Source organism: Prenolepis imparis, unplaced genomic scaffold, assembly GCF_030444845.1.
Source record: "Prenolepis imparis isolate NDT839.2.m4 unplaced genomic scaffold, iyPreImpa1.0 SCAF_1, whole genome shotgun sequence".
In the NCBI taxonomy this organism is placed as follows: domain Eukaryota; kingdom Metazoa; phylum Arthropoda; class Insecta; order Hymenoptera; family Formicidae; genus Prenolepis; species Prenolepis imparis.
Window position 1 is genome coordinate 23,419,565 of NW_028141159.1, and position 16,832 is coordinate 23,436,396.

Below are 16,832 nucleotides of genomic sequence, written 5' to 3' on the forward strand. Positions count from 1 at the left end.
CATTATTTAGCTTTGAAGGTATTACATTTTTTTCAACGGGTTATAAGCTATAACATATGAGAAAATCAGGTGATTTTATCGGGATCCAATTTCATGCAGGATTAGTGCGGGGTTAAAAAAAATCCTACATAAAATTGGATCAACATGAAAAGCTCTGCGAGTATTATTTGACTGGCTGTAGATCAATAACTATTCCTTACTTAGCTTTGAGCCTATTACATCTTTTGTTCGGCAGGTCAAAGGCTACAACATATGAGAAAACCAGTTGATTTTAGGATGTCCCAAACATTTTATTAACGTGTGCATCCGATTGTACAATTCCGTAATTCGTGAAACTTAATTTCTCATAATAATGAGAGCGAGTTGGATGCGATTTTTATCAACCGAGGACAAGAGCTATCCGCGAAGACTAGGTGGGGAACATAATCCACGTATCGCCGCGGTCGGACTGCAGACAGTCCGCTGCCAATCATTATATCTCCGGCATGCGAACATACCACCGCGTGCGAAACGGAGTATGCGGGAGGGTCAGGGGACGGTTCTGCTGGTCGATGAGGGAATATGGCAGCGCGGCATAGGATGTGACGAGAGTGGTCGACGAGAGCACGCTCTCGGGAATGAGGGGAGGGAGGGGGTGGGTGACAAAGGACGAGCACTATATTGGCATACCAACGGTGTGGGTGATATAGGAATACTTCAAGAACAACTTTATAGCACGAAAGTCTGCCGACTCGGGAGAGAGAGAGATCTCTTCCTCAGAAATCGTCCACCCTCTTCTTCCCTTCATTGGCGCGCAAAAGCGAATACAAGCTACCCGACGAGCCAAACTACGTGAGATCACCCTGAGAATATACTGGAGGATAATAAGCGGTTGAAAAAATGCCAAAGAATTCGCGTATAATAATTTGGCAATTGCACAAGAGAAAGAGGGAAGAAGAAAAAAAAGAGATAGACTCATTAAATTTGGAAACTTGCTACAGTTTATATGAGTATAGAAAGAGTAGAGATTTGATAATTATATATATAAATGAATTAATCAGAAAATAAACCATCTTTCAAAAAGAAATGAAATGATTTATGCCATTATTGATTTGTTCTATAAATTACAATATTCTGAAATAATTCATGTACACATATATGTATATTATTAAAATACAACTATTTTTTTTAACATTTTTTCACAAATTTAATAAAAATGTGAGCTGTTTCACGATTAAGAAATCTTTCAATCTACATATATTTTATTTTGATAAGTAATCAATCAGTTTTATATTGACATCTTAAGTTATCAAATGTTAAGAGGAAAAAAGAGCTAAGTTTTAATCTCATTTAAATCAACTTAATCTCTCTACTTACTCGAAGAACTCACAATATTACATTTTTTGAAGTAGCGCTTAAAATATTACAAACGAAATAAAGAAGCGCAGTTTTGAAATATTGCGCTTTATCAGCGGAAATTTATGTACCGGTATTTTCTCAATCTTGTTATCTTAATACTTTTAATTTTAATATCTTCCTTATTAAAATTAAGAACTAGATAACTTTTATTTTATCATATTTTTATTCTTACGCTAAAATTCTATATTTTCTTCTTTTTTTTTTATTTAAATAAACTGCATTAAAAATTTAATTAAACATTTGGGGTGCTTAAAGCTTTCGTATTTAATCAATCCTCTCTACACGTTCCATTGTTATAATACTGTGTATGTGTGCGTGCATGTACAGAATCACGTATATGTCGGAATTCTCGACGCAATCAAACGCAGCGCATTTGACGTGATTGAAGCCATCAAGGCGTACTTAAACACTACTAACGGAATAACCCACATCAAACACACAGATCGCGTGACTCTACTTCTCACCCATTATTAGCTGAAATACCGCGATTTATTACATTTTTTATCCTTCTAATTCTTATGCCATTTATATGTACAAAAATCTCTCTCTCCTCCTAGTTTATTAGAATTAAATAAAAATCTCGTTCTAATTTGTCAAAATTAAATCGCATTGCGCGAATGTTCAATGTTACATATATTCACTGTACGATCCTAAATAGATAAGGAAGAAAAATATTGAATTTAATTAGCTATTTAATTTAATAACAAATTAATGTAAGATGAGATTAAATTAAATTGTGCTCTTTAAAAGTTTCATTTCTATCTTAGAGAGAAAGAAAGAGAGAGAGAGAGAGTTGTAACTTTCTTTCTTTTCACAGAATCACTTCCTATAAATTACACTAGTTTACAAAAAATATTTTTTTTTTTAATTATTTTAAATAGATAAGGTGTTTCTTATTTTTTGGATGCTGAAAACAATACTGCATTTTCATCAGCACGTCAAATTTCCGAAATAATTGAGGTTTAATATGCAAAAAAATGGCATTTTTTGCAATATTTGAGATTTTTTGTGAAAAAAATTAATGCTATCTGGAAATTCTGTTCAGATGTCATAAATGTATTGTTCTCCTATAAAAAAAATATTTTTTTTTATATCTTTTTAATCGTGTTATAAAAGATTTAAATACAGTTTTGTTGAGATAGCAAATATTTCGCCTATGATGATGAAGTCATATAATTATACTCATAATTTGTAGTTTAGGGTTATCAATATACATACACAGTGTAACTTATCGATAGATTCTACTAAATGTATATTTATATGTATATTTTTATATATAGAGGGTCTCATTTTAATTGTCTACCTTGAATTTTTCGAAAAAAAATGTTTTAGACAAAAGTTGTACGATCTAAAGGGGGGCAAATAATGGTAAAATCAATTTTAGAAAAAATAATTTTTCCTCAAAAAACCTTTCCTCGGCAACATCTCCATATGAAAAGTATTTCTCAGCTTTAATCTTTCATAACACGGCTAAAAAGTAAGATATTGAAATAAAAAAGTGCATTTTATAGGGGATGAACAATTCATCCCCTATAAAATACATTCATGATATTTGATCAGACATTCCAGATAATGTAAACCTTTTTTTACAAAAAAATCTCAAATATCTCAAGTCATTTTTTTACACATTAAATCTCAATTATTTTGAAAATCTGACGTGCTAATGAAATTTGGCTTGCAGTATCGAAATCTATAAGAAACACTTTGTCTGATTTAAAATAACGTTTGGCTGTAAACTAGTGTTATGTCTCGCGAATAACATATTTTGAAACATTGTCTACAAAATACGTCACAGATGGCTTGCGGAAAATGTGGCGAATCGCATAAGCGAGGAGGTCAGTCAGAGTGGTTCAGGCGAATCGGTAACCCGTGGTGTTACGTTACTTGTTTACTGCCGGAGCAGCCGAGTTGCATTATTCAACAGCCGCCCATATTTATCAAGCTGATAGTCAAGTAGGGTGGCAACACGTACGAATAATACGTAAACGCGCACAAGAACAAGTAAACGATGGTTGGACCTTTACCAAGAATCGCTTCCTATGGATGGCCTTTCTTTCTTTTTCCCCGTTGCAATTGGCTAAAAGCATAGATATTACATTGTAAGAAAAAAAAAGCAAAATAAATGGTAATTTTTCTCCAAGTTCTTTTCGAATCATAGAGCGTAGAGTGTCACATATATATGTACTAACTAATTCTAGAATTGAGAAGAGAAGATGTTAATTTTTCAATTTCTTCAACATCGATTTTCTCAAAGACGAAACAATTTTACTTTACAAACAATTTATCTGTATACGTATATTTTTTCAATTTGTGTTTCCATTCAGAATTATTGCCAAACTGATGTCAAATAAGGAATAATAAATATCTTATATTAAATGTTCCAAAATGCAAATGTATTCTTTCTGATTATTTCGCAAGACAGCTTTCGTAACTTTCTTTTAATTTTCAATATTAATGGGATATTTATACACATCGCGGGAATAAGACCACGATTTTTGCGGACGGGAGAAATTGTAATTAGGAAAAGGCGGAAGCATTTGCACGCGAGCATTTCGAGTGAAGGCGGAAAGCCATTAAGGAATATTCCCACGTGTAGAGCGCACTTAATGAGCGATATAATTTATTGTGTCTAGTCCGGGTAGAGTAGTTAATAGGGTCTGCGACCTATGACCCATTAACCGGAAGGTTGATTGCGAGATATCGTCGGCAAACATCTGTCATATGTTATGTATATGCTATGGTGTGAGTAGGAAATCGAATCCCCAAAAATTTTTCAACAAATGTGTGCAAAATTGCACGAGAATCTCAAAGTTATCCGAATATCCCTACGCATACAAATGAGATTCGGAAATAAACACTTGAAATGTCACGTTTGATTGGAAAATTCAAGAAGGAATCTCTTTTACGGATCCATTAAATATCGAGGAAAATTACAAAAAATTAAGCTCACACTTCCATTATTTCTTTCATTCGCATTCCACATTATATATATATATATATATATATATTTCATAACTTTATGTGTACTACTAATATTTATCACTGTAGTTCTTAAAAGTCATATTTCAAATCTTTATATAAGATGACATATAAGTCTCTCGTTTCTTCTCGATCAGCAATATAAGAAATAAAAATACAAAATATAAAACACACTATAACGTAATACGTAATATATAATCCTTCATAATTCTAAGTTACAGAGTAATTTCTCTGTTAAGCTACTTACATAACAAGAGAAAGAGAGAGAGAAAGAGAGAGAGAGAGAGAGAGAGAGAGAGAGAGAGAGAGAGAGAGATATGCTTACAAACAACATACTATTCTCAAACTTAGCAAGTTTAGAAACTTTATATTAAGTGTTTCATATGTGTATTCGCTAATTTTTATCTCTCGTTATTTTTAATTACATTTGCAACTTCTCCACTTTGTTAATTCTTACATCAAATGCAATTTTTTTTAATATTTTTAGATGCATTTCACAATTAACTGATCATTACTTAATTCTTAACTAGTGACTCATGATTAAGATGCAGAATATTTCTCATACATAATTCCTTTATTTCTTCTTTAAATTATTTGAACTTTTCTTAAAACATAATGTTAATTATTTTAATTATCTGCATTATCTAAGAAATACAAAAGAAAAGAAAGAATTATTGTATTACGAAATTAATATCATGATTTGTTCATTACAAATAAAAGCTAGATTGCAAAAAAAACTTTGGACAAATTCTATAGCGCGTTAAAAATTAAATTTTAATATCTTGAATATCCAAGTTAATGTCATTTCTCTTAAGAAAAAAAATGTTTTGCCCTTATACATTTTTATTTTATATTTTCATATCCTACCCTACCATAAACTCTTTAATGAAGAGATAGCAGTTAAACTATTATTCAAAATATCATTCTTGTTCAACTCAACACACACTTATTGTATTGCTTATGCTTATAGTTAGAAATAATAGCACCACATGAAATGTACCCCATCTTTTCCCTTCGTATATAAATTCAATGCCCCAACATTCCTGTAATTTCTTCGCGATTGCTGCAAAATCTTATTTTCACTGCAATTGCGAAAGAGAGAGAGAGAGAGAGAGAGAGAGAGAGAGAGAGAGAGAGATCGTTATTAGGCGAAACTCTAAATCAGTACTCCACACCTCTTAATCCCGGCACACCGCACGCGTTTATACACCAGCACTTCATTCCCGGTGACCTAGTCGAGGCTGTTTTAACTGTCCGTACAAGCTTTTGACGTCGCTTACCCTCCCTCCCCCTGACATTCCATTCTTCGTTCTTTATATATCGATATATAGGCGTCCGTGTCGCGTTTCATCCTGTCCTATTCCATAGAAAGGCCGATCATGTCGGTTATAGGGACAGGAAAAATATTGCGCGGCAGTAGAGAGATAGGGGGTGGAAGAGGAAGAGGGAACTAACGGTACTTCCAGAGAGGAACTGAACATTTTTCCAACTCCCTCTTCCAATCCCTCCCTCTCCCTCCCTCCCCCCCTCTCACTCTCTCCACGCCCATCCCGGTGGCAGGGGTGGGAGGTGTGTGCGCGCCTTGCAGAAGTCGTCGGAGGTGGGGGGAGGGAGAGGGGGAGGGTTGCGGTAGTGGTGGTGGCGAAGTCTCCGTGGCCAAGTCTGACCGATACGGCACCAGTACTACTGTCGCCACTATTACGAGCGCAGGTCATCACGGGACTCAGTCATGGACATACTGGGTATGTCCTATTCAAAAGCCAAGCTAAACTACACTCTACTTAGTCGCTGCCTATCGATCCTGGTAGTTGGTTCGATATACGTCGTTCGTCCGATTTCGACAATCTCTCGAGCCGCTGTTCACCTTTGCGGAATTTTGCGAGAAAGAAAGAAACGTTCTAAACGCGACCGCGTGCTTTAAAAAGAAAAAAAACGCGAGTGTTGGTGGGACTGGTTGGTTCCGACCCCCTTTTTAATCGTGCGAATCTTCGTCTGCATCGAAGGATTAAGGTATTATGAGTGGAACGGGGGAAAAATGTCTCAAAAATTATGGGAGATTGATTGTGTTCCTCTTCTTCTTCTTTATCTTTTCGCGCGCAAACGGACTTTTTTTATTATGTATATATACATATATATATATATACATATACATATTATATATATATATATACATATACATATTATATATATATATACATATATGTAAAATATAAATTAAAATTTCTATATATGTATAAGTGTGTTTAGTCTGCCTTGGTTCTTATAGATATAACAACAAGATAAGATAACCGCATGCGTTGTCGCATCGTGCAGTAAAAGACAGAACAAGCTATTCGCTATTATAAAAATATCTATCATATAATCTATTTGAGAGATACGTCTACATCGAAAGATCATTTATAATTACAAAGAGAAGGAACTATTTTATTAAGAAACTTTTAGAAATTTTGTTAAATTTTTTACATTTTCCTATACACAAATATATAAGACTATATAGGAGAAAGTATGCTAAATCATACCCCCTAAGGTAAATATTAAAATTGCAATAAAACTATCAAAGAAATGACGAAATTTTTTTATTTATTGGAAATTATAGTTCTTTCTCAAACGATATACGCTAAACATTAACACAAATTTATCATTGTTTCATATCGTAAATTAAAAATTTTTTAAAAAGTAATATTTGGTACGATTTACAATCCCGGTTTGTTAAATTGTATCTATGAATTTTTAAATCTCTATAACAATAAAATAAAAAAATTATAACAAAAATAAATTTTTAAACCTGTAACAATAAAATTAAAAAATTATAACAAAAATGAAGTTTTTTACACAAGTTTTCAGTCTGCAACAAAACATATCTATAAAAATGTCATATTTATAATTATTCTCTTCAAAAATTTAACAAAAATGCTTTTTGCTGTCCATCTAAATATAAAGAAAACAAATTAATGCTTAAGTAACCAAATTAATTTAGTAAATCGTACCAGTACAATATAGAAAAAAGTTAGTGGTACGTTTTATCGAACTTCCATTGCTTTGTCAAATTGTGAATAAAAACCAATTTTAAAACATTTTGCCGATTTTTCAACGCTTTTATATACAGAATTAAACATGGTGAAAAAATGCTTTAATAATAAGTTGAATCGCTTATCTTTCTCAATGTGATAACTTAGGCACCGGGTGCCGAATATGAAAATCACACAAAATAAATTTATGAACGTCACTCATTAACGAATCGCTTGAGAAGGAAACAAACATTGCGCATTTGAGTGAGGCTAGTTGCGATACAACAGCTTTAACACTTTAAAATATTTTAACTCTGTTTAAGAAATACAGTAGAGGTACGATTTAGCATATTTTCCCCTATAGGATATATAAAACTTGTATAAAAGAAAATTAATTTTTATTTAAAAAATAAAATTAATCCCTGATACAGATTTTCGAATAAGGTCGTCCATGTGGGACACTGAATGGACAATAAAGAATAATTTAAATAGGAACATATTTCACTCTTACAATAAAAAAAGCAATGATGTGCCTCTATGATGCGACAGACGCAACGTTGTCTACGATAAGAAATATTCTGTGTGTACGCGGTTTTTTGAATTAAAAATATTAATAGATACAAAATACCAGTTTTTGAATATAAAATATATACGTGTGTATGGGGAATAAAACTGTGTTCTACAAACTGCGGTTATTCATCCGCGTCAGTCGTCTATTGTTGTTTTTGTGAAAACATTGATATATTACTTTTTTTTCTGTAAAAGAGAAACAAAAACACAGTCGCACAATCTAGTTTTTTACAATTTTTCGACGAAAATACGCGTTAATTTTCTATGAAAGATAGAGAAAAATGGGGGGAGGGAAGAGGGAGAAAGAAACAAAATCACAGCGTTTAGTTTTCAAACTTTTTTTTACGAGAATGAGTAAATACATGTACGTACATGTTCTACAACATTCTTATTCGCGCACTGAAAAAAATACGAGTTTGCACAATAACAAAAATATTTTTCTATTATATTATAATTACATATCATCAGATTTTTATCAGATTTCTACCAATAATACATTTTAATCTAGAAATTAATATTTATCCATATTATTTGACTGATTGGTGCCCTGACGTAATAAAATCACCCGGAATCTTTATATTTATTACACAGGGAGAAACATCTTTATTAGCAAAACGGACTCTCTCACATCATCTCCATTGCGATTACAATTCGATTATCGATGGTGGAGATTGAAATTCCGCTGTAACTCAATTTGTAAAGAAAATCTTGAGTGTCGAGATCGTTTTCGAGATAATTCTCTTCCAGACACCGGAAGAATAATTGAATTTCACATCATCGACTTAGGAGCCCCCATCCCTCCCCTTCTGCCGCTTCTAAATAAGCTCGGCCTCTCACCTTTTAATGAGTACAACCTGCCCTTGCATCTTTTTTTTGTAAGGGTCATATCGTTACTCGACCTACTTTTTATTTTACGCGATCCCTAAATTTAAAAAAAAAACAGATAAGTTTATAGAAAATAGAAAGGTGAATAAAATGTAGAATTTAAATAATCTTTCTACGAAATCGATTTACTATTTACTAAATTATTTATATTTTTCTGTAGTTCAGATATTCAATTATCTACTTGCGACGGAAATACACTGGAGATTTCTATATAATTGTACTTATTTGCAATTAAACCGACAAACAATGTAATAAAAATAAAATCAAAAATTAAGAAGAAACAAGAAGGACGAGAGAGAAAGAAAAAGAATAAAATCGTCAATTGAAACTGTTCTCTTAAAAAGTCAATTCCAAATAGTTTCAAGACTGTATGCTTTTGAGATGTTCCGTGTTCCCTTGATACTTTAAAATTTCAATAGAACAGACACGGCTCTCTGAACCTTTCTATTCAAGGTAAACGAAATCAAGGATGGAAATGTCGAAGTAAAAGGGCGACTGATTGCGGCATGCGCTGTACGAACACGAAACTAATATTCTCGCAAACGATCTTGTTTAACCGAGCATCAAAGTATCAATCTCCACGAGAAGAGAAGAGAACTTCCAATGTTTAGCGAACACAATTTCTTTCGATCCGACAAAACATCTTCCGCATAAAGCAGTGATATGTGGTATATATTACCTTAAGAACTACGAATTATATAAAAGAAATTGAATTTTCGCATATTTAATATATATAAAATATATTTAATATATTAAATATTATATATTAAATATATTTAATATATTTAATATATTAAATATATATATTAAATATATATTAAATTATATTTAATATATTAAATATATATATTAAATATATATTAAATTATATTTAATATATTAAATATATATATTAAATATATATTAAATTATATTTAATATATTAAATATATATATTAAATATATAATATATTTAATATATAAATTATATTTAATATATTAAATATATATAAAATATAATAAAACTAGAAAATATTGATTAATATACATATTAAAATCGATGGATATAATGAAATGTTTCAAAAATTCATATTTAACTATTCTTTCTGTGGATACCAGATGACTTGGGTTAATAAAACAAAAAATTTGTAAAATATAGCACAAACATAATCTTATTAGACATTTTACACCGCAACGTTTTCCATCTGCGAGGATTATTTAACATTGAACGCGACAGCATTATCGTTCCTGCTTTCTATCTCAAACAGAAACTTTTCTATGCCACTTTCGTGTTCTTGGCTTTGTCTGCCAGGCGATAAAGTCCAGCCAAGAAAAGTAGATGGAGAAAGAGAGGGAAAAGAGACAGAGAGTCCACATTGTGAATTTATATTTCTGAACTCTCGAAGGAGTCGTTTAGAGATGGCTCTATTATTGTTAGATATATGGTGGTAGCTTAGTGACCATATCATGATCAAATACATTTTTAACATAAGAAGAAACATTTTCCTAGTTATTTACATATAATGTATTCATAAAGTTTAATTTGACAAAAAAAAATTAATTTTACACCATCAATATTTTCTTATATTGATTTTCTATCAATATTCTAGTGATACAAAATTTTGTACTATATATTATTAAGAGAAATTTGATTTCGGATTAATATGATTAAAATAAATATCAAGCGCGCATTAGCCTTTACATAAATTTGACAACCCAAGGTAATAATTTCAAGATGTCAAACTTAATATAATTTATAGTGCATCTGGTAAAGAAACCAGAATTTTTTCTTTATTTCCGATTAATTTTTTTCATGTTGAATTATTTGTTTCCTGCTCTATTTATTATGATATCTTCCTTCTGCATTAGTTACAGTCACTCGGTTGTAATAAAATGTTTTGTAAAAAATTTTATAAAATTAATATATATAATATAATGTATAAAAAATAAAATATAATAAAAAATATAACAAATACAAAATATAATTTAAATATAATTAAAAAAGGAAAAAGGAACAAATATATATAGAAATAAACTTTCATGGTTTGCATATTTACATAATATCAGAGGCAGATATACAAATAAAAAAGATTTTTTTAAAGTAATATATTTTTCTAAATAATTTGTTAAAATTATCGAAATATTTCATCAATTTCACGAGTAACTGCATAATAAATATATAGACTAATTTATCGTTATTCTTTCAAATTTTTAATTAAGAAGAGAATGCATGCATAAGCGTATGTGAAATTAAGAAGGGAAGTCAATCGCATAAGCAAATCAATATAATACACTACTAGCACAGCCATAAATAACGCGTTGACAAAACAGTCTGACACCTTCCTACCTTCCTGTCGGAAGCGGATAACATATATGTACATACATACATGTTAACAACGCTCGTTGTAAATTATTGCGCTTCTGGAAACCAAAGAGAAACTACATCCTCTTCTATCTCTTCTCTCTTACACAAATATGGCCGATAAAAGGTGCTATATTCTATAATTTTTTTCATTATAAGTTAGCTGTGCTTCAATCTTCCGTTTATAAAGCAGGAATCGATTTACACGTCACATAAATAAACATATTTATAATTAAATATACCTCAACTATATGCATTAAACTTTCGAAATATTATGCTTATATTTTTTTTAATTCTTTAATTTTCAACTACAATATTTTTTTTGCCTAAAATATCGATGATGTCTCTAAAAATGAATCTTGAAAAGATGTGTGGGATTGTTGAGGGACACTTTTCATGGAAATATTATACACGGCTGTGACACGCCTAAATGAAATGCAATTGCAACGTGCAAAATTGCTGAGTGTTCCTTCGTTCTTCCCTCTTTTCGCTTATTCGACAAATCTGTTCTTACATACTCAGCAATCTGCCGTGTGTGGTGTGTGATTGTGTGATGGGGCCACCCATTACAATACTAACAACGAGCTACAAGGCAAAACAGCCACGTATACAAATATTCGCACACCCGATCGTACATGGTTTTGACGATATTAAGAGAGAAAGAAAAAGAGAGAAAAAGGAGAAAGAAAGAGAGAAAAAGAGAGAAAAAGGAGAAAGAAATAGAGAATAGAGAGTTCGTTCGTAGAAAAGATACATTTAAATTCAAATACAACTCATTCGTCTAAATAAGCTATTTATTTCAAAGTAGAACTCCTCTGTGTGCTTATACATTTATTCTGGCGGTGTTTCCGTTTGTAAAAATAGCAATGCTTTCTGCGAATGCTATGTGTGCCCTTAGAATACAGATAACTTTTTTTTTAACCGAAGCTCTCTCCTAATCTGTTTTTTTTTTTTCTTTTTTTCGTTCTTTGAAAAAACATTCATCAAAACTTTCATCTTCTAAGCGAACTTGCTAAAAACTTATCTCGACGTAATTAATCTTGCAGAAAGTAACTTATCAGACGGTTTAAAAAGACGAGTTCAATGCTTTAAATTCAAAGAGAATATTAAAGAGGGATCGCTTCGAAAATCTGTTGCAAATATCTTGTTTGCGAGTCTTTTATTTTTTCGACAATCAAAAACAATCTCTGAAATAATTCAAGTGAAAGATCAATGTTCGATTGCAAGACACGTAATTTAATATCACGTATTACGTAATATTTTCAGCTCCGTCTCAGTGATAATTACATATCGCAACAAATGAAGGAATTTACGCAATTTATTTGCTGAGGAAAATATATTTATAAAATTCAATATTTATTATTTATCCATTATTTATCTTGTGTTTAACAGTTATTTTTATTTTTATTGTTACTCTTTATATTAAGCTCGTTAAATATACTCGAAGCTGACAAAATTTTCATTATAATATAAATATGAATATGTTCTTTTACTCTTCTTCATTTTCGTCAGACATTTCTTCGTAAGTTTTATGAATTTAATAATTTATTTTATTATAATTTATTCTATTATTTTATTATAATTTATTTTATTATTTTATTATAAATCGTTTATTTGTTAAATAAATCATTTTATACAATTTACTGCCAAGCTTATGCCTTGTACGTTTCAGACAAAGGTTAAGCACTATGCGATAACTGCACAAAAGCTGGCGGCCATTGAAATACTCCTCTCATTTCGCTTCTCGAGACAATCACGATCGGCTCACGAAGCGTAGATATCGCGGCTCGAAGCAGGTTGTCGTGCGACTCGACAATTTCGCCAAGTAACTTCAAACGTGCGATGTGAACTTGCTATGCTACGGTTTAACTGCAAGAGAAATTACCTCCCCATTGTATAATCTAAAATGAGCTCGAATCAATGCACGCTATTACTATTAAAGAAATAATCAATAGAGTTACATAATTCTGTACGGAATACCTTAACCGTAACGAGCTTATTATAAAAGAGCAAGGATAAAAATAAAAATAACTGCTAAACACAGAATATGGATGTTATAGCAATGAATTTTTTTCCGGATAATCCTGAAAGATCGGTTAATAAATCAGGAGTTAAGCTTTATTTTAAATTACACTAGTTTACTAGTGTAGCAAAAATTATTTTAAACCAGACAGTGTTCCTTGTAGATTTTTGGGCGCTGAAAACGATGCCACAAACCAAATTTCACTAGCACGTCAGATTTCCAAAATAATTGAGGCTTAATGTATAAAAAAATTTTTTTTTTTTTTCCGATATTTGAGATTTTTTTCGTAAAAAGGATTAACATTATCTGGAAAGTCTGATTAGATATCGTGAATGTATTGTTCATCTCCTATAAAATGCATTTTTTTTCAATATCTTACTTTTTAGCCATGCTATGAAAGATTAAAACTGGCAACAACTTTTCATATAGAGATTCTCCTGAGGAAAAAAGGTTTTTGGAAAAAATTATTTTTTATTTATATTTCCAAAATTTTATCATTATATTTGTTTCCCTTTAGATTATACAATTTTTGTCTGGAACATTTTTTTTCAAAATGCATTTGTTTCGAAAAATTCAAGATGGGCAATTAAAATGAGACCCTATATATGTATAAATATACATTTAATGGAATCCATAACGATAAGTTACATTGTGTATGTGTATCGATAGCCCTAAACTACAAATTATGAGTATAATTATATGACTTCATCATCATATTTGGAATATTTGCTCTACCTCAGCAAAACTCTGTATTTAAATTCTTCCTAACATGTCTAAAAAGTAAATTATCGAAATAAAAAAAAAATACATTTTATAAGGGATGAACAATACATTCATGACTTCTGATCGGAATTTCAAAATATAACGTTGACCCTTTTTATAAGAAAAATTTAAATATTGCAAAAAAGCCATTTTTTCATATTAAACCTCAATTATTTCGGAAACCTGATGTGCCGGTGAAAATTGGCTTGCGACATTATTTTCAGCATCCAAAAATCTATAAGAAACACTTTGCCTGATTTCAAATAATGAAAAAGATATTTTTTTGTAAATTAGTGTTTTTATCAATTTTCTCAAACAGAACAGAATATTTTCACATATAGTGTGTTGTGAGATATCTTGATAAAAAATGTTTTAAAAATTGAACATTTCATTTTGCGTCCATTAGTGATTTGTTTCTTTTTACTTTCTTTCTATTATATTTTTTTTAATTTATATATGTTGTATATTTAATACTACAATTATTAGTTTGAAAAAAGAACTATATATATACATTCATATTGAACAAATAATTAAATTAAGTTGTAAAATTTATATCACACTGCGTTTGCAATTTTTATCAAATTTCTGTAAAAAGAAAAATCGTTTGGCCCCTCTCTTTATAACCATTTAAATGTGCGTCCCCTTTAACATTTACCTAAGTGTGTATGACCACGATCATTAATCTTAACACGCGATAAATCTCTCACTAAGCGGAGAAATTCCACGTCAATATCATAGCGAAAATTCTCGACGTCGGTAAATTGCGGGGAAAAAATTTTGATGAAGGAAAAAAAGCTGAAGAGTCTGAAGTAGCAGAAGGTTGTGGAATTTCAGAAGAGAAAAAAAAAAGAGAGAAAGAAATGAAAGGAAAGAGGGTGCTAGGGAGAAGAAGGGGGAGAGAGAGAGAGGGAAGGGGGCAAGAGTGAGAGAGAATCTCTGGCTCATATTGGGAAGATTTACATACCGCGCAAGACCGGAACAATCAACTTCTAACACGAGAACCCTCGCTCTCCTTCATGACACTTCCACCACGCGGAGGAAGCACTGATACGACCATCTTAACCCATACCGGAAATGAACAACCAAGTGCCGCTCGAGAACCGATTTTCGAGAGCCTTCACTTTATGGCCTCGCTTGCCAACTGATATGGGATGAAAAGAAGCTAGCCTTATTTTAGAGTTAATTTCAGTAATTAGAGAGAGAGAGAGAGAGAGAGAGAGAGAGAGAGAGAGAGAGAGAGAGAGAGAAAGACTTGTAAATTAATTATAAAATAATTGCAATCTCAAAACTTAAACGTCAAGAATCTTTGTGTTAGTTTCAACTCTATTAAAATATGTATTAATTTAAAATTGGAATATTTTTTTTATAATATTGATTCTTTTATCATATTTAGAAATGAGGAAGTCTTTAAATCATAAAATATTAAGATTATAATATTTAATTAATCGTATAATAAAAATTAATCGTAATATGCGACACACTCTCGATGATCGAATCAAATTGCAACAACATGTTAAGTGATGGATGTTCACAATCGAACTGAATTGTATCGATAAAAGCAGATTTCTGGCGATGCAGTCAATTATGTCGGAGTAGCTTAATCAAGACTACTTGATTAAGCCACTCTAAGCTCATGGTAATCAGATGCTGGTTATGCTTACAAGTAGCGTAACGAGCATAACTGGTTTACAAGTAGACTGCATAAATGTGTTAATGTGTGTATGCGAAAAGTTGTGCTAAATTATACTATATTCAATCTCTCTGAATATTCAATTATTAACAAAGTTAATTTTATTCAAACTAAGTTTTATTATAATGTGAGATTATAGTTACGTAAGTTATAAATATTACATTTTTATTTATTAAATATTATTTTTTGTTTCAAAAGAGAGAGAGAAAGAGAGAAATTACTCATACAATATCTTTTATTTAATAAAGAACAATTAATTACTGTCGTTCTCAAAGCAATTTCCTTTTTAATCTACACAATATTGCGAATAATGCCATTATACGAAAAAATTATTCTTCGTAAGATTGGAATTTCGTTGCTTTTGCATATCATTCCTTTTTATTACTTTTCGTAACAATGTATCTTTGTGTGAAAGATTAAAAACAAAAAACGGAATAATTAAGACAGATATAAAAATGGAAGGAATTATCTATTAGAGAGACACCATTTTTCAAGGAAAAAACCTTATTATAAAGTAATGTTTAATTCTATCTTTATTTAAAGTAACATTAAAAAAATAAAAATAATAAATTAAAAATTAATAAAGAAGTATAAGTTTTATTTTATATATGTATATATATGTATATATAATTATAAATATTATATACATTATAAAATATCCTTTTTTAAAAAAGATATGTAAAGTCGATATATCGATATATACTCGCATATATCGAACTTTATTGTTATCGCTTTTTATTGTTATCACAATTTGACAGTTTGTTCAAAATAATAATATTAGTTTTAAATAATATGTTATAATACTTTAAACTCGATTAATATTTTTGACAGTTGATTTCTGTCAAAAAATATTAATCGCGGATAAAGTATTATAACATATTATTTCAAACATATTATTTTATTTTATTTTATTTTGAACATACTATCAAACTGCTAACTCTCGCGATGACAGCCTCTCGATGCTACGAATGTAACGCACAATGCGAATCGAAACAGTCAATCAGCGTCGCGGAAAAGATGCAACAATACTCGCGAGAATCGACTTAACATACCTTCTTTTAGAAAGGGATGTTATAATATTTTAAATTCAATTAATATTTTTGACAATTATCAATTGATTTTTGTCAAAAAATATTAATCGCGGATAAGATATTATAACATATTATATAAAATATA

At 30.5% G+C, this 16,832-nt stretch overlaps 1 protein-coding gene across 3 annotated transcripts in view; it reads left to right on the forward strand.

Annotated features, from left to right (window-relative positions):
* The window catches only part of Cpx (synaptic transmission protein complexin), a 214,107-nt gene that overhangs the window by 151,959 nt on the left and 45,316 nt on the right, over positions 1–16,832 (forward strand). The window contains exon 1 of one of the 3 annotated variants that reach the window (XM_083039202.1): positions 6,024–6,119. The exons of 1 other annotated variant lie outside the window; for it this stretch is intronic. In XM_083039202.1, coding sequence (XP_082895328.1) covers positions 6,107–6,119 — 13 coding nt within the window. In that variant the 5' untranslated portion in view covers positions 6,024–6,106. Of the gene's footprint in view, positions 1–6,023; positions 6,120–6,230; positions 6,388–16,832 lie in introns of those variants that run through there. One more of the 3 variants, XM_083039211.1, reaches the window with a different exon arrangement.